The sequence below is a fragment of the Narcine bancroftii genome, chromosome 10 (assembly GCF_036971445.1).
Source record: "Narcine bancroftii isolate sNarBan1 chromosome 10, sNarBan1.hap1, whole genome shotgun sequence".
NCBI classification, from domain to species: Eukaryota; Metazoa; Chordata; class Chondrichthyes; order Torpediniformes; family Narcinidae; genus Narcine; species Narcine bancroftii.
Genome location: NC_091478.1, coordinates 2501791 through 2527289, shown reverse-complemented (window position 1 = coordinate 2527289; position 25499 = coordinate 2501791). Strand labels below are relative to the sequence as shown.

Here is a 25499-nt window from a genome sequence, read left to right as displayed (position 1 = left end):
TTAAACAAACGAACTACATGCAATACACCAATCATCGGCATTATACCCGTCTCTAATGACATTTGAAAAATCACTGTCAGAACCTATGCTATTTCCTCACTATCTTCTCTCAAAGTCCTGGGGAAAATCCCATCAGGACTTGGAAACCTATCCACCTTTATATTGCTTCAAAGCCTCTAGTACTTCCACTTTCTTAATCACTACAGTCTCCATAATTACCCTCTTTGCTTACTTTACCCTGGACAATTCAATATCCTTCTCCTTAGTGAATATCGAAGAAAGGAAATAGTTCAAGATCTCTCCCATCTCTTTTGGCTCTAAACACAGTTGTCTGCTCTTATTCTCTAAGGGACCAATTTTATCTCTCACTCTCCTTTTACTATTAATATATTTGGAGAAACCCTTTGGATTTATTTTCACCCTGCTTGCTACAGCTTTTCTAATTTCTTTCTTGATTCTTTTTACATTCAATGTATTCCCTGAATATCTCCTTATTTCTTGTTTCTTATATTTATTGTAGGTCTCCCTCTTTTTTTCAAACCAAGTTTCCAAAATCCCTTGAAAACCATGGCTCTCTCAAACTTTTGATCCTGCTTTTCAACCTTACAGGAACATGAAGATTTTGTACCCTCAAAATCTCACCTTTAAAAGACCTCCATTTCTGTACTATATCCTGCCCATAAAACAAATTGTCCCAATCCATTCCTTGTAAATCCTTTTGCATCTCCTCAAATCTTTTCCCAAATCACAAACCTCATCCCTAGGCCCTGACCTATCCCTTTCCATAATTGAAGCAAATGGTCCTATGATCACTGGACTCAAAGTGCTCCCCAACACTGCCCCTTCTCCAGTTGGTACCTTGACATATTGCTGTTAAAAAAAAAAACATCCTGCACACATTTTACAAATTCCTTTCACACGTTTCCCAGTCTATATTTGGAAAATTAAAATTTCCCACAATCACAACCCTGTGCTTATTACATAAAACTGCTTTCTCCCTCCAAACCTGCTCCTCTCGTTCTCATTCCCCATTAGGTTGTCTAAAATACACCCCTGAAAAGGTGACTACCTCTTTCCTATTCCTCAATTCCACCCAAGTAGCCTCCCTGGATGAGCCCTCTAATATATCCTGCCTAATCACTGCTGTAATATTTTCTCTGACAAGCAATGTTACACTACCCCCTCTTGCCCCTCTGATTCTCACATCTGAAGCACCAAAATCCAGGAATAGTTAGCTACCATTCACATCCTCACTGCAATCGTTTCACTAATCACTGCCATGTCATACTGCCGAGTATCATTCCAGACCCTCAGCTCATCCACCTTCCTTCCAATGTTCCTAGCATTAAAAATATGCATTTCAGAGATTTCCCACTTCTTGCTCCCTGTTTGCCCCTATCTTTACAAATAACTCTATTATGTTTTTTTTCTATCATCTCCCCTCTGTCTTCGTACAGAGTATCTCCCTTCTGTATGACCTGCCTTCCCACCCTCACACTGTCGACAAGCTTTCTCTGTTTGCAATCTATCCTTCTCCTTGCTGTTCTCTTCCATTTAGTTCCCTCTCCCCAACCATTCTAGTTTAAAGTCTCCTGAATAGCCTTAACAAATGTCCCCGCCAGGATCCTGGCCTCTCTGAGATTCAAGTGTAACATGTCCTTTCTGTACAGATCACATCTACCCCAAAAATTGTCCCAGTGATCCAGAAACTTGAATCCCTTCCCCTTGCTCCACCCCTTCAGCCGTGCATTTATCCTCTGCCTCATTCTATTCCTGCTCTCACTGTTGCGTGGCACAGGCAGTAATCCCAATATGACTTCCTTTGTGGTCCTTCTTTTCAACTCCCTACCTAACTCCCTATACTCATTTTTCAGGACCTCTTCTCTATTCCTCCCTACATCATTAGAACCTACATTAAATTGGATTGCTTCAGAAAATGCTGGAAGATCACAAAAACATTTCACAAGAAATATTATTTATTTTTAAGGGAAGACTTCTCTGGTCTGGAAGATTCAAATGAATTAGTTATAATTTCAAACCCAATGTTCAAGCATATGTACTCCAAATCTGTAAAAATGCAGAATATTTATCTCTCAAATTATATGTAATTTATATGTAATTTTTTTCTAATGGAATACAACTTTGAATCTCCGTTTGCCATCCTCCTCATGTTAATGAAACATCTGATTTCCAAGTAACAGCAATATATTTCCTTGCTATCACCAAAGCTAATTTAACAAATTACAACTGAAATTCTAATTAAAAGTAGTTGTATTTTCAAAATTTCCCATCAATAATAACTCAGGGTTCAATGAAAAATGCTTGTAACCTGTTGTTAAAAACTTGCTAATAGAAATCCAAAAAGGTTAAACTTTTGAACAAGACCATGTGGAATGAATAAAAGTTCCAATATCTTAACCAAATCTAAAACATTGATCTGACATATTCACTTTCTGAGGTGTAATATATAACTGACGTAAAAAAAATAATGAAGTAATCTATATCTTGCATTAATTGTATTAAACATAACCTCTTTACATAAATTTTGACCAATATATCTACTGATATATTTAAATCTTCCCCATTTTTCTCTTGACTTAAATAAATCTAATTTAGGAGGTTTTTTCTTGTAACATCATATATGCTATTGAAATAAACTTTTTGACTATTCCATCAGCAATCAACTGTTCTAAATCTGTAAGATCTTTTAAAACTATAACTGGTCCTAATTTTTCTCTTAAATAAACTCTTAATTGAAAATAACAAAGTGTATTACATGGGATATTAATTTTTAATTGATCAAATGACATCGGTCTACCATTTTCACAACAATACCCTATTTTAGAAATTCCTTTAGAATGCCAAATATTAAAAAATATATATTTTGATAAAATTATGATTATTAATTAATAGCATTTTTAATGACAAAATATTTCCATAATTTTCTAACAACCTTATTCCAAACATTAATCAAATGTTTCAATAATGGAGCACCTCTGTTAGTAACCATTAACCTTGCATCCCATTTATAAATAAATTCCTCAGGTATAGTTTCTCCAATCTTATTCAACTCCATTTCAACCTATGATGGTTTAATATTCCCAAATAAGGAAAGAAGAAACCTTAATTGTGCTGCTTTATAATAATTCTTAACATTAGGAAGTTGTAATCAGCCTAATTCATATTTCAATGTTAATTTTTCTAGTGATATTCTTGCCATCTTACCTTTCCAGAGAAATTTCCTAACTTGTTTACTTAAATCCTGAAAAAAATTGAAGTACAGAGATTGGTAAAGTCTGAAACAAATATTGAATTCTTGGAAAAATATTCATTTTAATACAATTAACTCTTCCAATTAAAGTTGTAGATAAATTTATCCCTTTTTTCAAATCTTCATTTATTTTCTTAAATAATGGAATATAATTTAATTTATATAGACTTTTCAAATTATCTGTACATATCCCTATTTAATTCCAATATCTGTCCATTTAAATTGAATATCTTTTTGTAATTGTGAATAATCACCCTGTACTAATTCCATTACCTTACGTTTATCCCAATTTATTTTATAATCTGAAACTCTTCCATAATCTATCAATTGTTTATAAAGTCTAGATAGTGATAATTGTGGTTAAGTTAAATATACCAACACCTCATCTGCAAATAGACTAATCTAATGCTCGGTTTGATTTACCATGAAACCTTTGAATTGCTGATTCACATGAATCATTTGTGCAAGAGGTTCTATAGTTAAAGCAAAGAAAGCTGGAGATGAAGGACATTCCTGCCTACTTGATCTATATTAAATGATTGTGATATCTGTTCTTTAGTTATTACTTTAGTTTTAGGATTTTTATAATCCAATTTACAAAATTTAGTCCAAAACCAAACTTACCTAGAATCTTAAATAACTGGTTCCATTCTAGTCTATCAAAAGCTTTTTCTGCATCCAATGCCACCACAACACTTAAATCCTTTTTCTTTTCTGTTAAATGAATTATACTTAATAATCTTGCTATATTTTCAGAGGTTGGTCTATTTTTAACAAAGCTCATTTGGTCTATATTTATTAATTCCAGAAAACAATCGTTTATTTTATTTGCTAATACCTTTGGCACAATTCCATTTATCCATTATCCTCTGTGTGAAAAAAGTGCCATTCAAGTTCCTTTTAAATATTTCCATTCTCACCTTTAAGATCAGAGTGGCCAGTTTTGTGTGGACCCAAAAGAGATGTGGGGGGGAATCTTAAATTTTTGTTTTTCAGTGTTTACTCAGGAAACCAGCAGAGTCATGGGAAGTAAGAAAATCAAGCAATGAGGTCATGAACCTCATAAAAAGGAGGAAATGCTTGCTGACTTAAAGCAAATAAAGGTGCATAAATCCCGAGGGCCTGACAAGATATTCCCTTGAGAAAGGTGAATGTAGAAATTTCAGAGGTGCTAGCAGAAATATTTAAAATATCCTTAGCCATGGGTGTGGTGCCAGAGGATTGGAGAGTAGCTCACATTGTTCCATTGTTTAAAAAAGGCTCCAAAAAGGAACCCTGGAAATTATAGGCTGTTGAGCCTGATGTCAGTAGTAGGTTAATTATTGGAAGGTGTTCTAAGAGATCGGATATTCAATTATTTGTGTAGCCCAGAAACTGATTAGAAATAGTCAACATGGCTTTGTGCATAGTAGGTCATGTTTAACCAATCTTAGTTTTTTGAGGTGGTTACCAGGAAAGTTGACAAAGAAAAGGCTGTGGATGTTGTCTACATGGACTTTACTAAGGCTTTTGACGAGGTACCACATGGGAGGTTAGTCAGGAAGGTTCAGACGTTAGGTATTCGTGTTGAAGTAGCGAACTGGATTTGACAATGGCTGGACAAGAGAAGCCAGAGAGTAGTGGTAGATGATTGCTTCTCAGACTGGAGGCCTGTGACTAGTGGTGTGCATTAGGGATCGGTGCTGGGACCATTGTCATCCAGATCATTGATATAGATGATAAACAACAATGTGGTAAATTGGATCAGCAAGTTTGCAGATGACACTAAGATTAGAGGTGTTGTGGACGTCAAAGAAGGTTTTTAAAGCTTGAAGGGGGTTCTGGACCAGCTGGAAAAATGGACAGAAAAATGCCAGATGGAAGTTAATGAAGACAAGTGTGAGATGTTGCATTTTGGAAGGGCAAATCAAGAAAGGAAACACAGTAAATGGTAGAACAGATGGATCTGGGAATACAGATACATAATTTCCTGAAAATGGCATCACAGTTGTAAAGAGATCTTTTGGCAAAGTATTGAGAATAGCAATTGGGATGTTATGGTAAAGTTGTATAAGACATTGGTGAGGCCAAATTTGAGTACTGAGAGGTTTTGGACACCTAACAACAGGAAAGATGCCAATAAGATAGAAAGAGTGCAGAGAAGATTTACTAGGATGTTTCCTGGACTGAAGGTAAAATGGGGTAAGATTTTATTCCCTGCAGTATAGAAGATTGAGGGAGACTTGATAAAGTTATTTAAAATGATGAGGGGGATAGACAAAATAAATGTAGTTAAGCTTTTTCCACTGAGGGTGAGTGAAAAAAAACAGAAAAAGTGGGTTAAGAGTGAAAGGGGAAATGTTTATGGGGAACTTCTTCACACAGTGTATGGTGGGAGTGTGGAGCGAGCTGCCAGCTTAAAAGGTGAATGTGGGCAAAATTTTAGCATTTAAGAAGAGTTTGGACAGGTACATGAATGGGAGAGGTATGGAAGGCAATGGACTGGGTGCAGGTCAGTGGGACTTGGCAAGAAAAAAAAAGTTTGGGCGAGACAAGAAGGGCTAAAAGGGCCTGTTTATGCGCTGTGATGTCCTGTGGTTCTGTATCTGCCCTCTAGTTTTAGATTCCCGTACTTTGGAAAAAGACTGACTAACTTATTTCATCTAGCCCATCACTTGTTTATAAGCCTCTTTGGAAATCTGTTGCCTACCACTGATCACATCAATGTGATTTGTAAATTTTTAATGTTTGTGATTTTATGTGAATTTTAATCCACCAAATCTAACTATTGGTAAAATGAACTCACAAATCCCAGTCCTGCAATTCTCTATCTTGAATGGAATTCCATGATTCTGTGAAAGAAGTAAAATAAAGTACTGTAAATCAGGGAAACACATTCAGTATAAAATTATCATGAATTATAATAAGTAATTAATAATACAACATTGCTAGTTATAAAATGAGCTGGAGAAGTCCATTGTATGGCATAACTGTATCTTTCTACAATTCTTGATTAAGGAAGTAGGAGTGGCGACGCACATATCTGATAGCCAGGTGAACCGGCTCCGAGTTACGCATATGCCATCGGAGCAGCCACATCAAAGATAGCGTCACATGGCCTTCTTTTCCGGTAAAACCTCAGGGCTCACATGCACGCTTACATCATGATGACGTGGTTTCCAGCGGGGAGGGAGCTTTGAATGCCTTGAAAGTGGCAACATGCTGGTCAAAATAAAGCTCACAAGTCCAACGAGCCCACCGACTCCAAGCCTCGTTCTTTCACTCAGTTGGCAAGCTCACTACATAGGCATAATAATCTGAGACAGACAGCATAGCTTTCTTGATTGACAGATAAAGGCATAACTTGACTATCGATGTATGTTGTCAGTCTCTAATATCCCCAAGCAAGTGATTGAAAAGAGTCAGTGATAGACAGCAAATTGAAAAGCATAGTCTTTCAATATTATGTGGCTGACAGCAGCAATAAAACATACAAAAACGAGTTCAATATGTGTGATGTGAATAGTCTTCGTGCGTGCATGATCACAGAGAGTTGGAAAACTTGCTCAATATTTCTACATCCTCTGTGACATTAAGTAAAAGTTTTGAAGTAATAATTCCCAACTTAGCTGATTTATTGTTCATTTATACAGATTGAAAATTTGTGCTACTTGCACAATTGTTGCAGTAATTTATTTTATTTACAAAACTTAGTTCAAATAATATTTACTATAAGATTGGAAGCAAAAGTACAGGACAATTAAAATACAATTTAGATTAAAATAAAATATAATTCATACAAGACATATATCAGCCTCCACATTAATTTTCATACCATTTTGGACATTTGTAGTTCATTAAACTCACCTGTTATGACATAGACCAACAGCAATAGAAATTCAATAAGACAATGGTATCTTCAAAGCAATACTTTTTATTAATGACCATTAATAATATAAAATCTTACACATAGTGGGGTTAAGTTTAGAGTTAAGTAAATTTATATTTGTGTGGGGGAAAAACCCAAAACCATTACAGTCCAGGCACAATTCTGAAGAGATGGTTTTAAAGTTCAGTCTTAAAAATATTTTGTGTTGAAACACTGCTGACTTGGTGGAGTGTATTACCAACTAAACACATTAAATTATACCACCAGGACCAAAAAAAGTGGTTCTGCTGTAGCGGGAAGAGTCAGCCTTGGTTAACTAAGGAAATAAAGGAAAGTATAAAATTAAAAGCTCGTGTACAAAGTAGCCAAGAGTCGTGGGAAACTGAAGGACTGGGAAAACTTTAAAAGGCAACAAAGGATAATTAAATGAGAAATAAGGAAAGGGAATAAGGATTATGAAGGTAAATTAGGACAAAATATAAAAACAGATTACAAAAAATTTTATAAATATATAAAATGGAAGAGGGTGACTAGAGTCAACATCGATCTCTTGGAAGATGAGAAAGGGAGATTGATATTGAGTAATGAGAAAATGGCCGAAACATTGAAGAAATATCTTGTGTCCGTCTTCTCAGTGGAAGACATGTCCAGCATGCCAAAGAATAGTAATAGGGATGTGAAGGGAAGTTGGGGCCCTGATTATTTTTTTTAAAATTGTTACAAAAGAGATAGTGCTGAGCAAACTAATGGGACTGAAAGTGGATAAATCCCCTGGTCCTGATGGGATGCATTCCAGGGTACTGAGGGAAATGGCGGGAGTTATAGTTGATGTGTTGGTAGTCATTTACCAAAATTCTCTGGATTCTGAGCAGGTCCTGGCAGATTGGAAGATAGCTAATGTCACCCCACTTTTTAAAAAGGGATGTAGACTGAAGACTAGTAACTATCAGCCAGTTAGCTTCATGTCTGTAATCAGGAAAATGCTTGAAGTTATCATTAAGGATGAAATAGCAAGACATTTAGAACGAAGAGGTTCCGTCAGGCAGATGCAGCATGGATTCAGAAAGGGCCAGGACCAGGTCTTGTCTGACAAGCTTGCTGGAGTTCTTTAAGGATATAATGGGTACAGTAGATAGAGGGGAACAGGTTTGATATTGTATATTTGGATTTCCAGAAGGCATTTCATAAGGTTCTGCACAAGAGACTTATCAATAAGATACAGATGAATGGAATCGGGGGGAAGAATATTGGCATAGATTGAGGATTGGTTAACTGACAGAAGGCAGAGAGTCAGGGTAAATGGGTGTTTTTCTGATTGGCAGACAGTGGGAAGTGGGGGGCTGCAGGGGTCAGTGCTGGGCCCATCACAGCTTTACACCATTTACACTGATGATTTGGAAGAGGGGACAGAGTGCAGTGGAGCCAAGTTTGTGGATGATACTAAATTGAGAGGAAAAGCAAATGGTACAGAGGATGTGGAGAGGCTGCAGAAGGATCTAGTTAAGTTAGGTGAGTGAGCAAAGGCCTGGCAGATGGAATACAATGTTAGTAAATACAAGGTTATCACTTTGGTAGGAATAATAGAAGAGCATATTATTTAAATGGTGGAAACACTGCAGCATGTTGTAGTGCAGAAGGACTTGGGAGCGCTTGAGCATGAATCACAAAGTTGGATTGCAGGTACAACAGGTTATTAAAAAGGCAAATGGAGTGTTGGCCTTCATTGCTAGAGGAATTGAGTTCAAGAGCAGGGAGGTCATGTTGCACCTGGAATACTGTATGCAGTTCTGGTTTTCATACTTGAGGAAGGATATACTGGCCTTGGAGGCAGTCCAGAGGAGGTTCACCAGGTTGATCCCGGAGAAAAGAGGGTTGACCTATGATGAGAGACTAAATCGTCTGGAATTATACTCACTTGAATTCAGAAGAATGAGAGGAGATCTTATAGAAATGTATAAAATTATGAAAGGGATAGATAAGAGAGGTAGAAAATTGTTTTTATTGGTAGGTGAGACAAGAACTAGGGGACACAACCTCAAGATTCAGGGGAGTAGATTTAAGACAGAGATGAGGAAAAACTTTTTTTTTCCCAGAGGGTAGCAATTCTGTGGAATTCTCTGCCCAGGGAGGTGGTTGAGGCTACATTATTAAACATATCTAAGGTTCAGTTAGATAGATTTTTACATAAAAAAGGAATTAAGGGATATGGGGAAAAGGCAGGTGGGTGGAGTTGAGTCAATGATCAGATCAGCCATGATCTTATTGAATGGCGGATCAGACTCGATGGACCAGATAGCCTACTTCTTTTCCTATTTCTTATGTTCTTAAATGCTTCTGTACTTCTCTCACATTTAGAATTATGCACAAACTATGTAAAACAATGAAAAGTTAATGTATAGAAAGTAAATAAAAATCATCAAAACATCTAAACGCTAATAATGTAACAAAAACTGGAACCATAAATTTGACAAGGACCGACAAAGATACATTTGCACCACTGAAACATCACTCTTTTTCTTTGACCTTGTACTAGCTGGAACTGTGAATCTCTCTATCCTTTTATATTTATCATTTATTTTACTGTCTTGGCATATTGTGGTAATTTAATGCATACTATTTTAGTTGGTGTATCTTGCATACCTATTTGGCTACATCAAGTAAGAATTTTGGTGTATCTTTACATTGAACTTCAGTAGATAAACTCATTATATTCAATAAATCTTACATTTTTACCTTTCTTCCCCCTTGGCTGTAATATTTCCTTTAAGAATTCAGCAACATGTGACATAATCAAAACCAGGAATCTATCAACTGATTTATTATCTCTGCTCCAGTAAATATACACCGAAGACTCAAGCGTGCTGCCATTTATGCTGTTTAATGTTTGCAGTGTGTAAGGAACTACAGGTAAAAGGGCAGCATTGGCTCAGGTCATACACAAAATGGCCTGTGTACACTTCTTAGGTAACAGACTGCAGCCACTGTTACTTTTTTTAAAACCACAAACCTCCCAAAATCCTTGTGGCACCACTGCCATCCCATCACATGGTGGAGCAGTCTGCTCACAGTGACCAGGCAGTGGAAGCCAAGACCCCATCAGGATCATCTCCATGGCCTTCTAACAAAGTTCTATCAAAAGTCTTGACAACTCTCTGATTTCTCCAATGATTACAGAGATTTAGAAACAATTGAAACATTTTTATTGAAAAAAAAACTAAAAAACTAAACATAAATTAAGTTCAACATTTTTGAAACTGCTGTAAATTAATGTAGTGTAATTAAAAAAAAATTCATGATTTTTCCCAACCCTAACAGTTCAGCTGAAAATGCTTCTTTTTTTTGCCTGTCCTATTAAAATCTGATACAAAACTGATCTAACCTCATGTGAGTCCAAAAGTGAACAAATAGGTCTGATTATGAGTGTGTAACCCTCAGGAGGGACATAGTCGTTGGTGATTATCAAATGAGCTGCTCACCCATGGTGACGACCCAGTCCGTTATGATCTTCCAGTTACTAAACACCAGGTGGCGATAATACCCTTAATCATTGCAGAAAAGAACAAACCAGAGGAAATAACCAATCTTTAAATTGGGAAACTCTAAGGAAATAAAATAATCAATTCAATAAATAGATGAGTAATATTTTGTAAATTGCATGGAAGAAAAAAAATTACAAAATAAAATAATGAACAAAATACTTTATTCAACCAATTCCAGCATAATGACTCATAAATTACAGCATTAATATTGGTAGGATGGACCAGTTTAAATATTTTCCATCCAATTAAAACCTGATGAAATTTTATTATTTTGAATCATAAACAAATATAGAAATAAATGTTAAGATTAAAGTAAAAATTTTACTTAAACATTTTCTTAACCCTTTTTTGTGATTACTAACTTGTGATGGAATCAGTTCCTCTGGTAACAGTCATCAGAAACCTAAAAGGACCACACAGTAAGTCTAAATCTATCTTAATAGCGAGTGGCCAAGAAATAGTATTTATGAATAGAAAACTGAGATGATACAATTCCTCCTATCAGATAGATTGTAACTTTCCATATTAATACCATCCAAGGTCAACTAAATGAAACCTAAAAGGATCAAATTTTGGACCAGATTCAATATCATAAAATGCAGCAAAAAATTAGGTTAAATAATTTGAAGACTCCAGATCAGTGGTTTTCAACCTTTTTCTTTCCACTCAAATACCACTTTAAGTAATCCCTATCCATTAGTAAGGGAAGGGAAGGTTGAGAATCACTGCTCAAGACTCGATTGTTACTGAAATATTTTGCTTGAGAAAAATTGTCATTGGCCCATTTCCTTTGGAGTTCTGAAACTGTGCACATAATGAGTCAATCAGGAATGATTAAAATAGTGGTTTTCAAACTTTCTTTCCACCCACAAACCACTTTACGCATCTCTTACTATCACAGAGCACCTATGGCATAGGGAATACTTAAAGTGGTATGTAAGTGGAAAGAAAAAGGTTGAGAACCACTGCTCCAGACACATTTTAGACAGGAATTGGATTACTTCACTACAATTTACAAAGCAAGTTGAAAAAATAGCTTTTAGGTTCATGATTTTGCAAATTGAACATAGTTCAGAAAGAGATGGAAGAGTGGTTTTTGTTATTTACCTTGTTTGAATACAGCAAGGCAGCAATTGGCAAAGCTTGATAGTTAATAAACTCATTCATTGGAGCGACTTCATCACCAACGTCGAAGTACTCGAGATGGCAGAGGCTGACAGCATCGAATCCACGCTGCTGAAGATCCAACTGCGCTGGGTAGGTCACGTCTCCAGAATGGAGGACCATCGCCTTCCCAAGATCGTGTTATATGGTGAGCTCTCCACTGGCCACCGAGACAGGTGCACCAAAGAAGAGGTACAAGGACCGCCTAAAGAAATCTCTTGGTGCCTGCCGCATTGACCACCGCCAATGGGCTGATAACGCCTCAAACCGTGCATCTTGGCGCCTCACAGTTCGACGGACAGCAACCTCCTTTGAAGAATACCACAAAGCCCACCTCACTGACAAAAAACCCAACACCCAACCCCAACCAACCAATTTCCCCTTGCGACCGCTGCAACTGACCCAACCCCAACCAACCAATTTCCCCTTGCAATCGCTGCAACCGTGTCTGCCTGTCCCGCATCAGACTTGTCAGCCACAAATGAGCCTGCAGCTGACGTGGACATTACCCCTCCATAAATTTTCATCCACGAAGCCAAGCCAAAGAAAGAATACAAAATCGCTAGATTTTTAATCAGAGAAAGTTGTAGTTAAATGACATTCATGAGGTTGGAAAGAGAACTGAAATAAAGTTACAAAATTCAAAACTATTTAGCACAATGAATTTCAAATGTACGATTGGGAAATGTACTTTAGATTTTAATTGATGTTATCATTATGGTATATTTGTGGAAGAAATAGTTTGTATCCTTTTAGGATTAACACAAAGCAATATCACAAAACCCATTATTTTTGTCGTTTAATATTTATTTTGTTCATGAATTATGTAGAGAATTAACCCACTCACCATCTGGATCATATGGATTATTCTTTCCCCTTTTGTTATTGACATGAAACACTGGTGCTTTTTGAAGATATTGCCACCAAAGTAATTGAGTTGTAATGGACATGTAGGAATGCAATGAAGATAGATAGCAAAAGATAAAGTAACTATATGGAAAGAAACTTTCTGAAAAATATTAAAAAATCTGTGAAGAATTATATTTATAAAGCTGCTTTCTCTCTTTCAACATTATTTCAATGCAATCTGTATGCATTGAATGGCGGTCTTTTGTGCACAAAAGAGTGAGGCAAAGTGTGACCAGTTTGTCCTTTTGCCTGAAGGAGGGGTGCTGGCATGACAATAGGAAGAGCTTCTTGCACTTTTTCAGATCATGTCATGTAATCTATTACATCACTTGAAGCAGTATCTCAATTAAAATGGGATCCCCCTATCAACTGATCCTTCTGTAATAGATTTTTTTTTAAATTTGTATTTTCAAAACTACATTTGTCCTAAACTATTTTAAATTCAAATGAAGCACATTTTTGCTGTATACTAATACAATTAAATGAACAGATTTCACTTGGGCATCTGTAGGAATCATCTACTGCAGTGGTTCTCAACCTTTTTCCCCCACTCACATACCACTTTAAGTAATCCCTTACCTCTAGGTGCTCTGTGTTTAGTAAAGGATTACTTAAGGTGGCATGCAAATGGAAAAAATGTTGAGAACCACTGAATTCACTGCATCTGGTGCTCCCATTGTAGTTTCCTCTACAGCGGAGAAACTGGGTGCAAACTGGAAATTGCTTTGCTGAGCAACTCAGCTCTGTCCGCCGCGTGAGTGTGGCTCTCCTAGTGGCCACACATTTCAATTCCCCATCCCATGCTGGCATGTCTGTCCATGGTCTCGTGCCCTGCCAGACTGAGACCACCTGCAAACTGGAGGAACAACACCTCATCTGAGCATCCTCCAACCGGATGGCATTAATATCAACTTCTTTGCTTTCCATTAAATCCCCTACCTTCCTCTTGGCCTCCTCCCCTTCCCCGTCTCCTTTCACGGAGCCAAAATCGGTTCCCATCTCTCCTCTTATCATATTCAATTAACACCTTTTATTCATCTGGACTCCTCCTTCTGGCAGTCTTTAGTCTTTATTCATTTTTCTTATTCCTTGAAGGGCTCAGGTCCTCAATTTAGGTAAAAGATCTTGACCTCCTATAGATGCTGCGAGACCAGCTGAGTTTCTCCAGATTTCTGTGCGTTTTTACGACAATTACAGGGACTGCAGACTTTTGTGCTTCACAGCCAATTAGTGCAAACCATCGACTTCAGTGATTTTGGTTGATACGTATGTTTGCGACCGAGCTATGGATGGAATTGAACTATTTCAAGCCTTGAAAACAACATAAATTGTCTGGCCAATTCCCGTGGTCACGAAACGTGTTCTGTGAAAACGAATCTGCAGATTCAAATAATCTGTTAACAAGACCAACAAGTAAAGAATAACTGGAGTTGCCGGGTTGACTCGTGCCACTAACAGTGACATCGGTCTTTGATGATTCGTGGCGTTTTATGAAGTCCCAGTTTGCTCCTTCCCCTTCCATTCAAGCGAAAATAGACGAGGCAAAAAAACATAGATTCATCAGTGACCAGACACGCTCAGTTTTTAGGTGTTGCGTCCAGCCTCTTCCAGTTTCTTTCCACGCCGAGTGCCCAAGATTTACCTTTTTTAAAAAAAACCCAATTATTTAAAAACTATTAGAAAAGAACCCGTGGAAGTTGAAGCTCGCTTAAACATGTGGAGGTACGTTTATTTTTGCCCCATTGAATTGTTGACAGATCGTTAAAGTAACGGAACAACACAGATTTCGATCAGTAATTTTGGTCGTATTCAGTCACGTGAATCGCAGCCTGTCTCCCTGCGCGTCCACACACCGTTTTCTTTTGTGCACTGGGGCCCTTTCGAGTGCAGCTGATGAACTTTGTTGGGCGAACACGATTGGAATCGAATGCAGACAGTGCTGGAGAAAACGCGGTGCCGTCAGTGAACCATTGCAACTCCTGCCGAATTGTACCTTGGTTCCCACAATGAGCCGACTGAGAGGTGTCCTGTAACTTTAAGGCAAGGCGATTGGGGGCTGGGCGCTGCGGCGGACTTGCAGCCACTGCTTTGCCGGCGCGTTAGGACACTGACAGCTCGGCTGATGCAGCGGTCTCAGCACATCTGGATCTGCCGCTCCCTCCTGTTCGTTTGTGAACTCTTCTGGATCTCTTGGGAAGTTTTGTTGTGCACGGAGTCTTCACACTGGGCACCGGTGAGGATAGAAACGATGAGATGTTTCTCGTGAAGAAAGCAGATTTAAAGGATGGGTTACAGCGCTCCAACCGCGAGAAGCAAGACTTAAACTTCTTGGAGAACGGCAGCGCTGTCATTACTGCTCCGCGAAGTTGGACGGAAATCGTGTAACATTCTCATTTCAGTGACACACATCAAAACGCTTCACTCCAGTCATGTGAACCGCACTGTATTTCTCGGCCCAAGGGCCAGCAAGTCTGAATCAATATTTGGCGAGAAGCAAACCGCTGGCACAGAAATCAGATCGGTCAACTTTGGGAAGTTTGCAGACTGTCAGAGAGAGGGAGGAAGAGGCCAGAATGGTCAATAACCTGCTGGTCCCGGAAATATTCAGAAATGAGCACTTCAAACGACATTTGACCAAGATTAAAGAAATCGACTGATCCACGATGAAAGTTTTATATTTGATGCGGTTACTCGCCGGATTGTTTGGAATATTATCCGCGAACAGAAACTGCCCTGATTTAATCGTAGATAGTTGTAGCTGTACCAGCGAGCGTTCGAAGGGACCTAGCAGACAAATTATCCGAATAAAAGTGGCGTGTAGTCGCGGAGAGTTGTTGGAAACTTTGCAACCCAGCCTTCTGCCCAGCAAAACAGTGGCACTGTGAGTACAAGAGTTCTTTCCGACACAGCATCGCACCACCGTGTATATCCCTTGTCCTATCAATGCCTTTCAAGACTCTATGGTTAAATCATCTGCTGAAAAGCGTGCCCTAACTGTAGAATTATCATTTGGGAAATACTGCTACTTATACTTTTCGCTGACAACGTGAATCTGATGTTTGAAAAGAGGCCAAAGCATTTAATACATTTTGCATGTTGTATGTAAAATTATAGTTATTTAACCGAATTAGATTATAATCTTCCCAGCAATAAATGTTCTGTTCATATTTGCCGATGATAACCTTGCCCAGGATCATTCGTTAATGTCTTTTCTCCCCAGTAGATACACTGTGTCGATCCCATTAGGAAGAAAGGGTGTTTTTTTTTCATTGTATTTTCACTGGTTAGGTATTTTCATATCTAAAATTATACTGTACAAATATTACTGCTTAACTAGTACTTTGCATTTACTGTCCTGCACCCAGTAATATACTCAAGATGTCTATAGTTACATCTGTAGAGGTAGAATTTGGACTGATCACACCTAATTCATGTTTATTGAATTCATTTTACATCATTAAAAGGTTATAATTCATGTGCAGGTTCTTTGGGCCCTTAATGCAAAAGCTTGAGGATTGCACTAAAGGAGTTCTGTACCAGTCTTCAGACAGTTGGTGGAGTTGGCATTTACAATTAGAAGCTTTTAAGGTATCACATGATCCAGCCACCTGAGCACTCTTAGAATATCCTCATCTCTGGACAGGTTAATACTTATGGAAGGCAAAACTGATGACAGAGGCCTACTTGCAGGAGTCTTACAGCATGGGTTTTAGTCCAAATAAATAATTAATTGATTCATAATAAAAATACTCTGCTTGGAGAAAAAAATTGTTTTTGTTAATGTAGCTTTTTATTAGCCCAAATTGTGCTGACTGAGTTGTATATTCAAAAGTTGGCATATCTCAGACTTTCAAGTTTGCACACTGCATTGTAGACACAAATGAGGAGCTGGATGTCGGTTGCCAGCACATCTGAATGTCTGCTCCATTGCTGAACTTCCCATTGAGTCAGCAGTAGAACAGTGATTTGGTGAGCAAAGGATTCCTTTGCCCTTTTCAAACCTGCATTGATGTATATAGGGATCTGGGGGTTCAGGTCCATAGCTTCTAAAAGTGTCCACACACATAGATAGGGTAATAAAGAAGGAGTGTGATAGGTTTGCTTTCATTGGGTGATGCATTGAGTGTCAAAGGAAGTCATGTTGTAGCAATATAAAACTATGGTTAGGCTGTACATGGAGGATTGTGTGCAATTTGACCACCCTATTACTGGAAGGAGATGGAAGCTTTGGAAAGGGTACAGAAGATATTTACTCAGATATTCCTTGGATTAGAGATTATGTGCTGTGGGGAGAGGCAAGATAAGCTTGAGCTGCTTCTCTGGATAGTTGAAGGCTGAGAGCAGACCCGATAGAAGTTTATAAAAATAATGAAAGACATTGATAGCGTAGACAGTCAAAATTTTATCATGAGTAAAAATGCCAAATACTAGAGGACACACATTTAAGATACGGATTGAGGTTGGGAGGTTTTATATAAGTGCAGGACGATTTCTTTCCATAGCAGCAATAGATGCTTTAAATGGTAGTCATGATGGCGGCACATACGATAATCACTAAATAAAGGATTTCCAGATAGATACCTGAACATGCATTGAAGGAGGCATATGGATCATGTGCAAGCAGCACAGATTTAGTTTAATTTGTGCATATGTTTGGCACATACACATGGGCTGAAGGGCCTGTTCCTGGGGTTTTCAGTTTTCAGGTGACTCAAAATTGCAGGTGCACTGAAAAGCAAGGAAAGTTTTCAAAGCTTGCAGAAGGACCTGGACTGGTTCCAAAAATGGGCTGCAGATTGGCAGATAAATGCAGACAAGTGTAAGGTGTTGTATTTGGAAGGACAAACCAAGGTAGGACATGCACAGTAAATGGTTGGGGACTGAGGAGTGTGGTTGAACGGGGGTGGGAAGGGTGGATGTGGGAATTCAGAAATATAATTGCCTGAAAGTAGTCACAGGTAGATAGGATTGTAAAGAAAGCTTTTGACACTTTGTAAATCAAAGTATTTGGGATGTTATGGTAAAGTTGTGTATGATATTAATGAAGTCAAATTTGAAACATTGTGTACAGTTGTGGACACCTAACTACAGGAAAGATATCAATAAAACTGAAAGAATGTAAAGAAGATTTACTAGGATGTTGCCAGTATTTGAACTGTGTTACTGGCAACGGTTAAATAGAAGTTTATACTGTGGAGTGGAAAAGGATGGGGGTGGGGGGGGGGAGATTTGATGGAGGTATTCAAAATTATGATTGGTATAGATAGAGCAAATGGTAGTTGATTTTTTCTTTTTTAATATTTTTATTAACAATGAAATTTCACATCCAAAAATACAGAGTACAAATGGATCTATTTTAAAATTTAAAGAAAATTACACCTAAATCAGATCATTTCATCCAAGCTACTCCACTTTTTAATCAAACAGATTATATTGTATTGCTATTATATTATTAAAAAAAAATCTAAACCCACAGGCCAAACTAAAAAGAAATTCAGAATTCTTATCAGTGATAAATTAGCTTGTTAGTCAACATTTATACCTTCATAACAAATCAAAGATTATGAAACTAATTCAAAAAGGGTCCCCACAGTGTTGGAAATTTTAAATTCAAATTGGAAATTAACATAACATAACATAACAATTACAGCACGGAAACAGGCCATTAGGCCCTTCTAGTCCGCACCGAACCAAACACTCCTCTCTAGTCCCACCTACCTGCACAATGACCATAACCCTCCACCTTCTTCTCATCCATATACCTGTCCAGTTTTTTCTTAAATAATAAAATTGACTCTGCCGCCACTATTTCTCCCGGAAGCTCATTCCATACCGCTACCACTCTCTGAGTAAAGAAGTTCCTCCTCTTGTTACCTCTAAACCTCTGCCCCTTAACTCTTAACTCATGTCCTCTTGTTTCAATCTCTCCTACTCTTAACGGAAATAGTCTATCCACATCCACTCTGTCTATCCCTTTCATAATCTTAAATACTTCTATCAAATCCCCTCTCAACCTTCTACGCTCCAAAGAATAAAGACCTAATCTGCCCAATCTCTCCCTGTACTCTAGATGCTTAAACCCAGGTAACATTCTGGTAAATCCTCTCTGCACTCTCTCCACTCTGTTTATACCCTTCCTATAATTAGGTGACCAGAACTGCCCACAGAACTCTAAATTAGGCTGCACCAACGCCTTATACAATCTCAACATCACTTCCCAACTCCGATATTCCATGCAATGATTCATAAAGGCCAGCATACTAAAAGCCTTCTTCACCACCCTATTCAAGTGAGTTTCTACCTTCAGGGAACGATGTACCGTTACTCCTAAATCCTTCTGCTCTTCTGTATTCATCAATGCTCTCTCATTTACTACGTATGTCCTGTTCTGATTCTTCTTACCAAAATGAAGCACCTCACACTTATCAGCATTAAATTCCATCTGCCATTTTTCAGCCCACTTTTCTAAGCAGCCCAAATCCCTCTGCAATCCTTGAAAACCTTCTTCATTATCCACTATTCCACAGCATATTCCGTCTGCATATTTACTAATCCAATTCACCACCCCATCATCTAGATCATTAATGTATATAACGAGGACTAGAGGGCATAGTTTAAGAATACAGGGTAGGCCCTTTAGGACGGAGATGAGAAAGCATTTTTTTACCCAGAGAAGTGTGAATCTGTGGAATGCTCTGCCACAGAGGGTGGTAGAGGCGGATTCGCTGACTATGTTCAAAAGAGAGTTAGATAAGACTCTTGTGGGTAACGGAGTTAAGGGTTATGGGGATAAGGCTGGAAAGGGGTACTGATGGTAATGATCAGCCATGATCTAAAATGGCGGTGCTGGCCTGACAGGCCAAATGGCCTACTCCAGCTCCTATTGTCTATTGTCTATTAACAACAATGGGCCCAATACAGATCCCTGAGGCACACCATTGGTCACCGGCCTCCAACCTGACAGACAATTTTCCACTACCACTCTCTGGCCTCTCCCTTTCAGCCAATGTTCAATCCATTTGACTATCTCAAAATTTATACCTAAAGACTGCACCTTCCTAACTAACCTTCCATGTGGTACCTTATCGAAGGCTTTACTGAAGTCCATATAGACAACATCCACCGCGCTATCCTCATCCACATTCCTAGTCACCTCTTCAAAAAATTCAATCAGATTGGTCAAACAGGACCTTCCGCCCACAAATCCATGTTGAGTGCTCCTGATCAGACCCTGTCTATCCAGATATTTATAAGTACTATCTCTAAGAACTTTTTCCATTAATTTACCTACCACAGATGTCAAACTTACAGGCCGATAATTGCCAGGCTTCCTCCTTGAACCCTTTTTAAATAACGGAACCACATCCGCAATACGCCAATCTTCCGGCACTATCCCCATCTCTAATGACATTTGGAAAATTACCGTCAGAGCCTCTGCTATTTCCTCCTTACTTCTCTCAATGTCCTGGGGAAGATCCCATCTGGTCCCAGAGACTTATCCACCTTTATATTCCTCAAAAGCCCTAACACTACATCTTTCGTAATCACTATATTCTCCATATTTACCCAATTTGCTTTTTTTATCTCACATATCCCAATATCCTTCTCCTTGGTGAATACCGAAGAAAAGAAACTGTTCAATATCTCCCCCATTTCTCTAGGCTCCACACACAATTTTCCGCTCTGATTCTCTAAGGGACCAATTTTGTCTCTCGCTTTCCTTTTACCATTAACATATTTGTAGAACCCTTTTGGATTAATTTTCACCCTGCTTGCTATAGTCTCCTCGTACCTTCTTTTAGCTTTCCTAATTCCTCTCTTAAGATTCCTCATACATTCAATTAAGCATCTAATCTTCAAGTTTAAACATGACATGATGTCGCAGACCTAGTCATTGAAAAATAAAAGCTAATGCATGTTGCTCAGAAGACGTTAACATTTTGTCACTCTCTCCAATAATGCCAAATAAAGTAGTTAAAGGATTTGGTTTTAAATTAACTTTAAAATGTGCAGAAAAAGTTTGAAATACTTCAATACAATATTTGTCAAGGCTCTGGTATGTCCAAAATATATGAATTAATGAGGCATCTCCATTGTTGCATATATCACAATGAGGAAATACATCCACATAAAAACAAGATAGTTTTACATTGGACATGTGAGCCTTATGGACTACTTTAAATTGTAGGGAAGAGTGGAGGGCATGAAAAGAGGTATTAACCAATTTGAAAATTGCATTCCAAGTTTCTTCAGGAATTAAAAGCTGTAGGTCTTGTTCCTAGGTTTTTAAAATTTTATCTGAGGGAGCCTCTCTTATTCCCAACAACATATCATAAATGTTAGATATTGAACCATTATTAAAACAGTTGTAAATTAAAAATTACATCAATTACATTGTTATCAGTCCTCTTAGCAATATATGTAATCGAGATCGTAAAAATCTCTAATCTGTAGATAACGAAAAAAATGGGTATTTGGTAGATGTATTGAACTGAAAGTTGTTCAACGGAAGTAAGACTCCCTTCAACAAATAAATCTTTAAAATATTTAATGCCCAATTGATGCCATTCTTTAAAAGTTGCTTCAATCATGGAAGATATAAATAAATAATTAGAAAGAATAGGACTAGAAAGAGAAAATGTCATTCAACCAAAATGTTTTCTAAATTCTATCCATATCCTCAAAGTATGTTTAACCATTGGGTTATGAGTTAATTTAGAGATATCATAAGTGAGGCTCCAAGGAGAGAAATGAGTGAAAAGTTTGTAACATAATTAGATTCCAGAGATATCCATATTGGACAGTCTTCACAGCTATTCCAAACCAAAATGTAAGGTTTCGTATATTGTCTGAAAAAAGAAATAAGTTTTATTATGTACAGATTTTGAATTCTTTAATAATTTAAATGAAAGATTATTACATCTGTAATCAATCCTACTTGCTCCTCTTCCTAGTTTTTGCACAAAACAGTGACGATTGTGACCTGTTCAGTACAGGTTCAATAAATTCTGATTTTGAGAGGATGGGCTGGAGGCTGAAAATTGTGCCTCTATTAATGCAGTCATTAGAAGATTTATTTCTGATGAAAGACATCAAGGACTTTGATCATCCTTTCCCCTAAAATAAAATAGTTTGTTTTAAATTTGTACCTATCCCAATCTGATGCTAATCAGGATATAAGCATATGGAGTTTGTTCAAGGATATCAGATTTATATGGTTAAAACCTATCAAAACTATGCTTGCTTCTTTCAGGAGGAATGCTTACAAAGAATAAATACGTGAAATGCAAAGGTTTAACTATGTGCAGAAGACATAATATATTTTGATTTTTTTTCTGCTCTTTAATGAGTGAGTGTTATTCCATTCCCAAATAACCTATAGAAGAAATACATTTTGAAGTATTTTTAAAAAATTCATAAGAACCCTAATTTCTTGTGTGATCTTTTACACTGAAAGCTCTTTTCAGGGATATTGTGTAATATCCATTCCAAATAATTTGATTGCAGGTGCTGATAAATATTTTGTTCATGTTTTTGTTTCCACTTTAAAATCACGTTCTTTTCACATGGTTGAATAAACCGCAGACATTATTCACAATTCCTTATATAGTAACATAAGTAACATCAGCAAATAGTGTTAGAATTAAATTCAGTCATGAATTAAATTGGATATATTACACAAAATATAAAATAATATTTTGCATTAAAATAAAACCATGATCTGTGATGGACTAGATTTGTATTTTTGAGTTTGATCAGATTCCACTACAGTTGTAAAAAACTCAAGACAGAGGGAAATATCTTCAGAAAATGTTAAGTAATATGGCAAGGAGAAGAAAAATTAAAGGGAAAATATGTACAGGATGAAGTAAAGAAGAGATGGAAACTGGTTGGGGATTCCTAAAATTAAATAAAAATAAAATAATGATCATGCGCTACATTTAAGCTAATTTGGGGAAATACAGTGTTGTTCTTCAAGTTAACAATTGACCTCACCCTGAGATCAATGTTTGAGGGAATTAAAATAGTTGGCTACAGGAAGCTCAAATTTAGACCCACAGAGCACAGGAGTTGGGCAAAGTAATCACTCAATCTGCATTTGCTCTCTCTGATGCAGAGGAGTCTACACGAGGTACACAGAATGCAGTAGCTGCACAAGTAAAGTTCTGCCGCATCTGGAAGGTCTGATTATGGCCTTGGATGGAGGTGAGGGAAGTACATAAGGGACTTGGTGAGTGGGGAGGAAAGGGCAGACTAGGTCTCAGAGAGTCATTTCCTATAAAAGCAAATAGGGATGGAGGTGGGGGTGGGGTGGTGAAGAACATGTGGCTGGTAGGGGATTCTCTGAAGTTTGCAGAAGCGTCAAGAGGATCATTTGTGTTGGGTATAGGGACTGTAGGGCAGTAAGTGAGGACCAGAGGGACTCTCTCCTTGTTCTGCACTGGGGGAGGTGAAATTAGGGAAGAAATATGAGAAAATAAGTGCTGTTTCCATCTCTTCTTTACCTATTCTGTACTTTTTTCCTCTAGCTTTTCTTCCCCTCCCTGCCCTCAGTGATTCCTTCCTCCATCTGTTTCTTCACCTCCTATACCTTCTGCCCTATGTTATTATCACTTCTGGGCTCCTCTTCCAGATTTTTCACACTTTATTTATATAATTTTATCTTAGTCCTGATAGTGTTTGGACATACTGTCTGACTTGCTGAGTTCCTCCAGCAATTCTGTGTCTGCTCACTACTTCCATTGTTCCTGGTCAATTGACAGAAACTTTGTTGTCTTACACAGACCAAAGCATCTACTGTTCTATGGAGTGAAAGTGTTTGCATAATTTATATGTAAATGAGGTTACTTTAACATTGCATTCACCTCGAGGCTGTGATGCTTGTGATCAATCCTGCTATGATTTTTACAGTGTGCCTCACCAGTGATGGGAAAGTCAGTGCTTTGTTACTTGTTATTCATTTCCTTCTCAAGCCCCAGGCAACATTTCCGTCTATTATTTAATTTATACACCAACCTATCTAACATTTAGTTGTTAATTCCATCGTTTTTTGTTTCCTCTCTTCTTTTTCTCATTTCCTCCTTTCCTTATAGATGCACACAGTGCAGAACAAGGAGAGAGTCCCTCTGGTCCTCACTTACTGCCCCACAGTCCCTATACCCGACATAAATGATCCTCTTGACGCTTCTGCATCCAGTATGCACATTGGTCTGTAACTTTCTGGGCAGTAACATCATCACACATTAGATGGTTATTTAAAAACCTTGGCAAAGAAATCTTAAAAAGAGGGGGTGGGGGTGGGGGGGGGGGAGAAATACAGTCATTGGCTACTGACTTCTGAGGAAGTGTGCCAAGACCTAACAATAATTTCTTTTCAAAGATATTTTTATTGAAGCAAAATAGCCATATATTTTTTTATAAACAGATAGACATGAGAAAAAAATCTCAAACTTAAAAAACCCAAATGAGCAAACAAAATGCTCCCTACCACCCACCCCCACCCGCAACCTTGGTACGGTAGAAATTTCTCCCACGTTCACAATTGAAAAATAGCAGTTGACATCATTTTAAGGTAATGCAACCTTTTTCTGCTTGAACACTGGTTCCATTTTCCCATTCAGTTCTCACGCATGTGAAACTGGCCCATGTTTGTTGGGTATAAGCTTAATTTCGTTACTCTTAAACCATGAATGATTCATTCTGACAATTTTTCAAGATCTCTGCGTTTCTTAATTCTGGGCTTTTGTGCATCCCTATGGTCATCAATTCCCCACTGTTGATCATGTCTTCAGGTCTTTTGGTCTAAAGTAGCCATTTACAGCCTTATTTTTGACAATGATTGCCCTATGATTCAGCTCAAAATTTATGGGCCCTATTCCCTGTGAATCAGTCAAGTTTTGCTTTTTTTTCTCCATTCTTCTCTCCTACAGACTATATATATGTGTGTATATATATATATATATATATATATATATATATATATATAAATAATTTATATTATGTGAGGTGAAGTTTTTACTTAAATGTTCTGTGCCCCCTTTGAGAATGGCTGGTCTAAAGCACCTGATCTCTTTCCCTTTCTACTCTACTCCCTGAAGATGGTAATTGTAGCTTAACTCCTTGATAAAGCCTTTGTCATCTGTCCCATTTGCTCTTTAAGTGGCTTGATGTAAACATTTGTCTCATAAAGGTCCTATTTAAGATGTCATTTAAATCCCCAGTTTAAGATGTTTCACCATTTATATAACTCAAAGTTGATTTTGTTGAGAAGTGGAATTCTCTTTCTTATGGTGACAAACACCCAACATCTGTGTAAGATGTCACAGCTGGAAACACTCCACAGTGACCTCTGCAAAATTTTTAGTAAATTATTTATCAATGTTTGCAATCAGATAATACAGAACAAACATACAATAAAGCTGTAATTAGAGAAGATGACAATCTTCATTGTGAAGAGGTGAAGACTGATGTGGAATTGTAAGATTCTTTTTTTCTGGAGATTAGTGGAGAATGGTAGAACATTCTCATTAATCCATTGTCTCATTAATCCATTGTTGATGCCAGTCCCAACCTTACAGAGTTAGGGTTAGGAATACTTTGTATTGCATCTGTGAGATTTTTTTCTATTCCCACTTCTATCGCTCTTTGACATTTCTAAATGTCTTTGCAAGTTAGTTTGGAATTAAGCACAGTATATAATGAAATAATATTTTGAATCATTGCAATATATTTATTGCAATTCACAATT

The 25499-nt window shown here is 37.6% G+C and overlaps 1 protein-coding gene across 14 annotated transcripts in view; it reads left to right on the top strand.

The window, feature by feature from the left end:
• Positions 1-25499, top strand: part of LOC138744075 (adhesion G protein-coupled receptor A1) — a 558919-nt gene that overhangs the window by 16817 nt on the left and 516603 nt on the right. For 2 of the 14 annotated variants that reach the window (XM_069899571.1, XM_069899570.1), the window contains exon 1: positions 14296-15632. The exons of 11 other annotated variants lie outside the window; for them this stretch is intronic. In XM_069899571.1, coding sequence (XP_069755672.1) covers positions 15415-15632 — 218 coding nt within the window. In that variant the 5' untranslated portion in view covers positions 14296-15414. Of the gene's footprint in view, positions 1-14172; positions 15633-25499 lie in introns of those variants that run through there. One more of the 14 variants, XM_069899583.1, reaches the window with a different exon arrangement.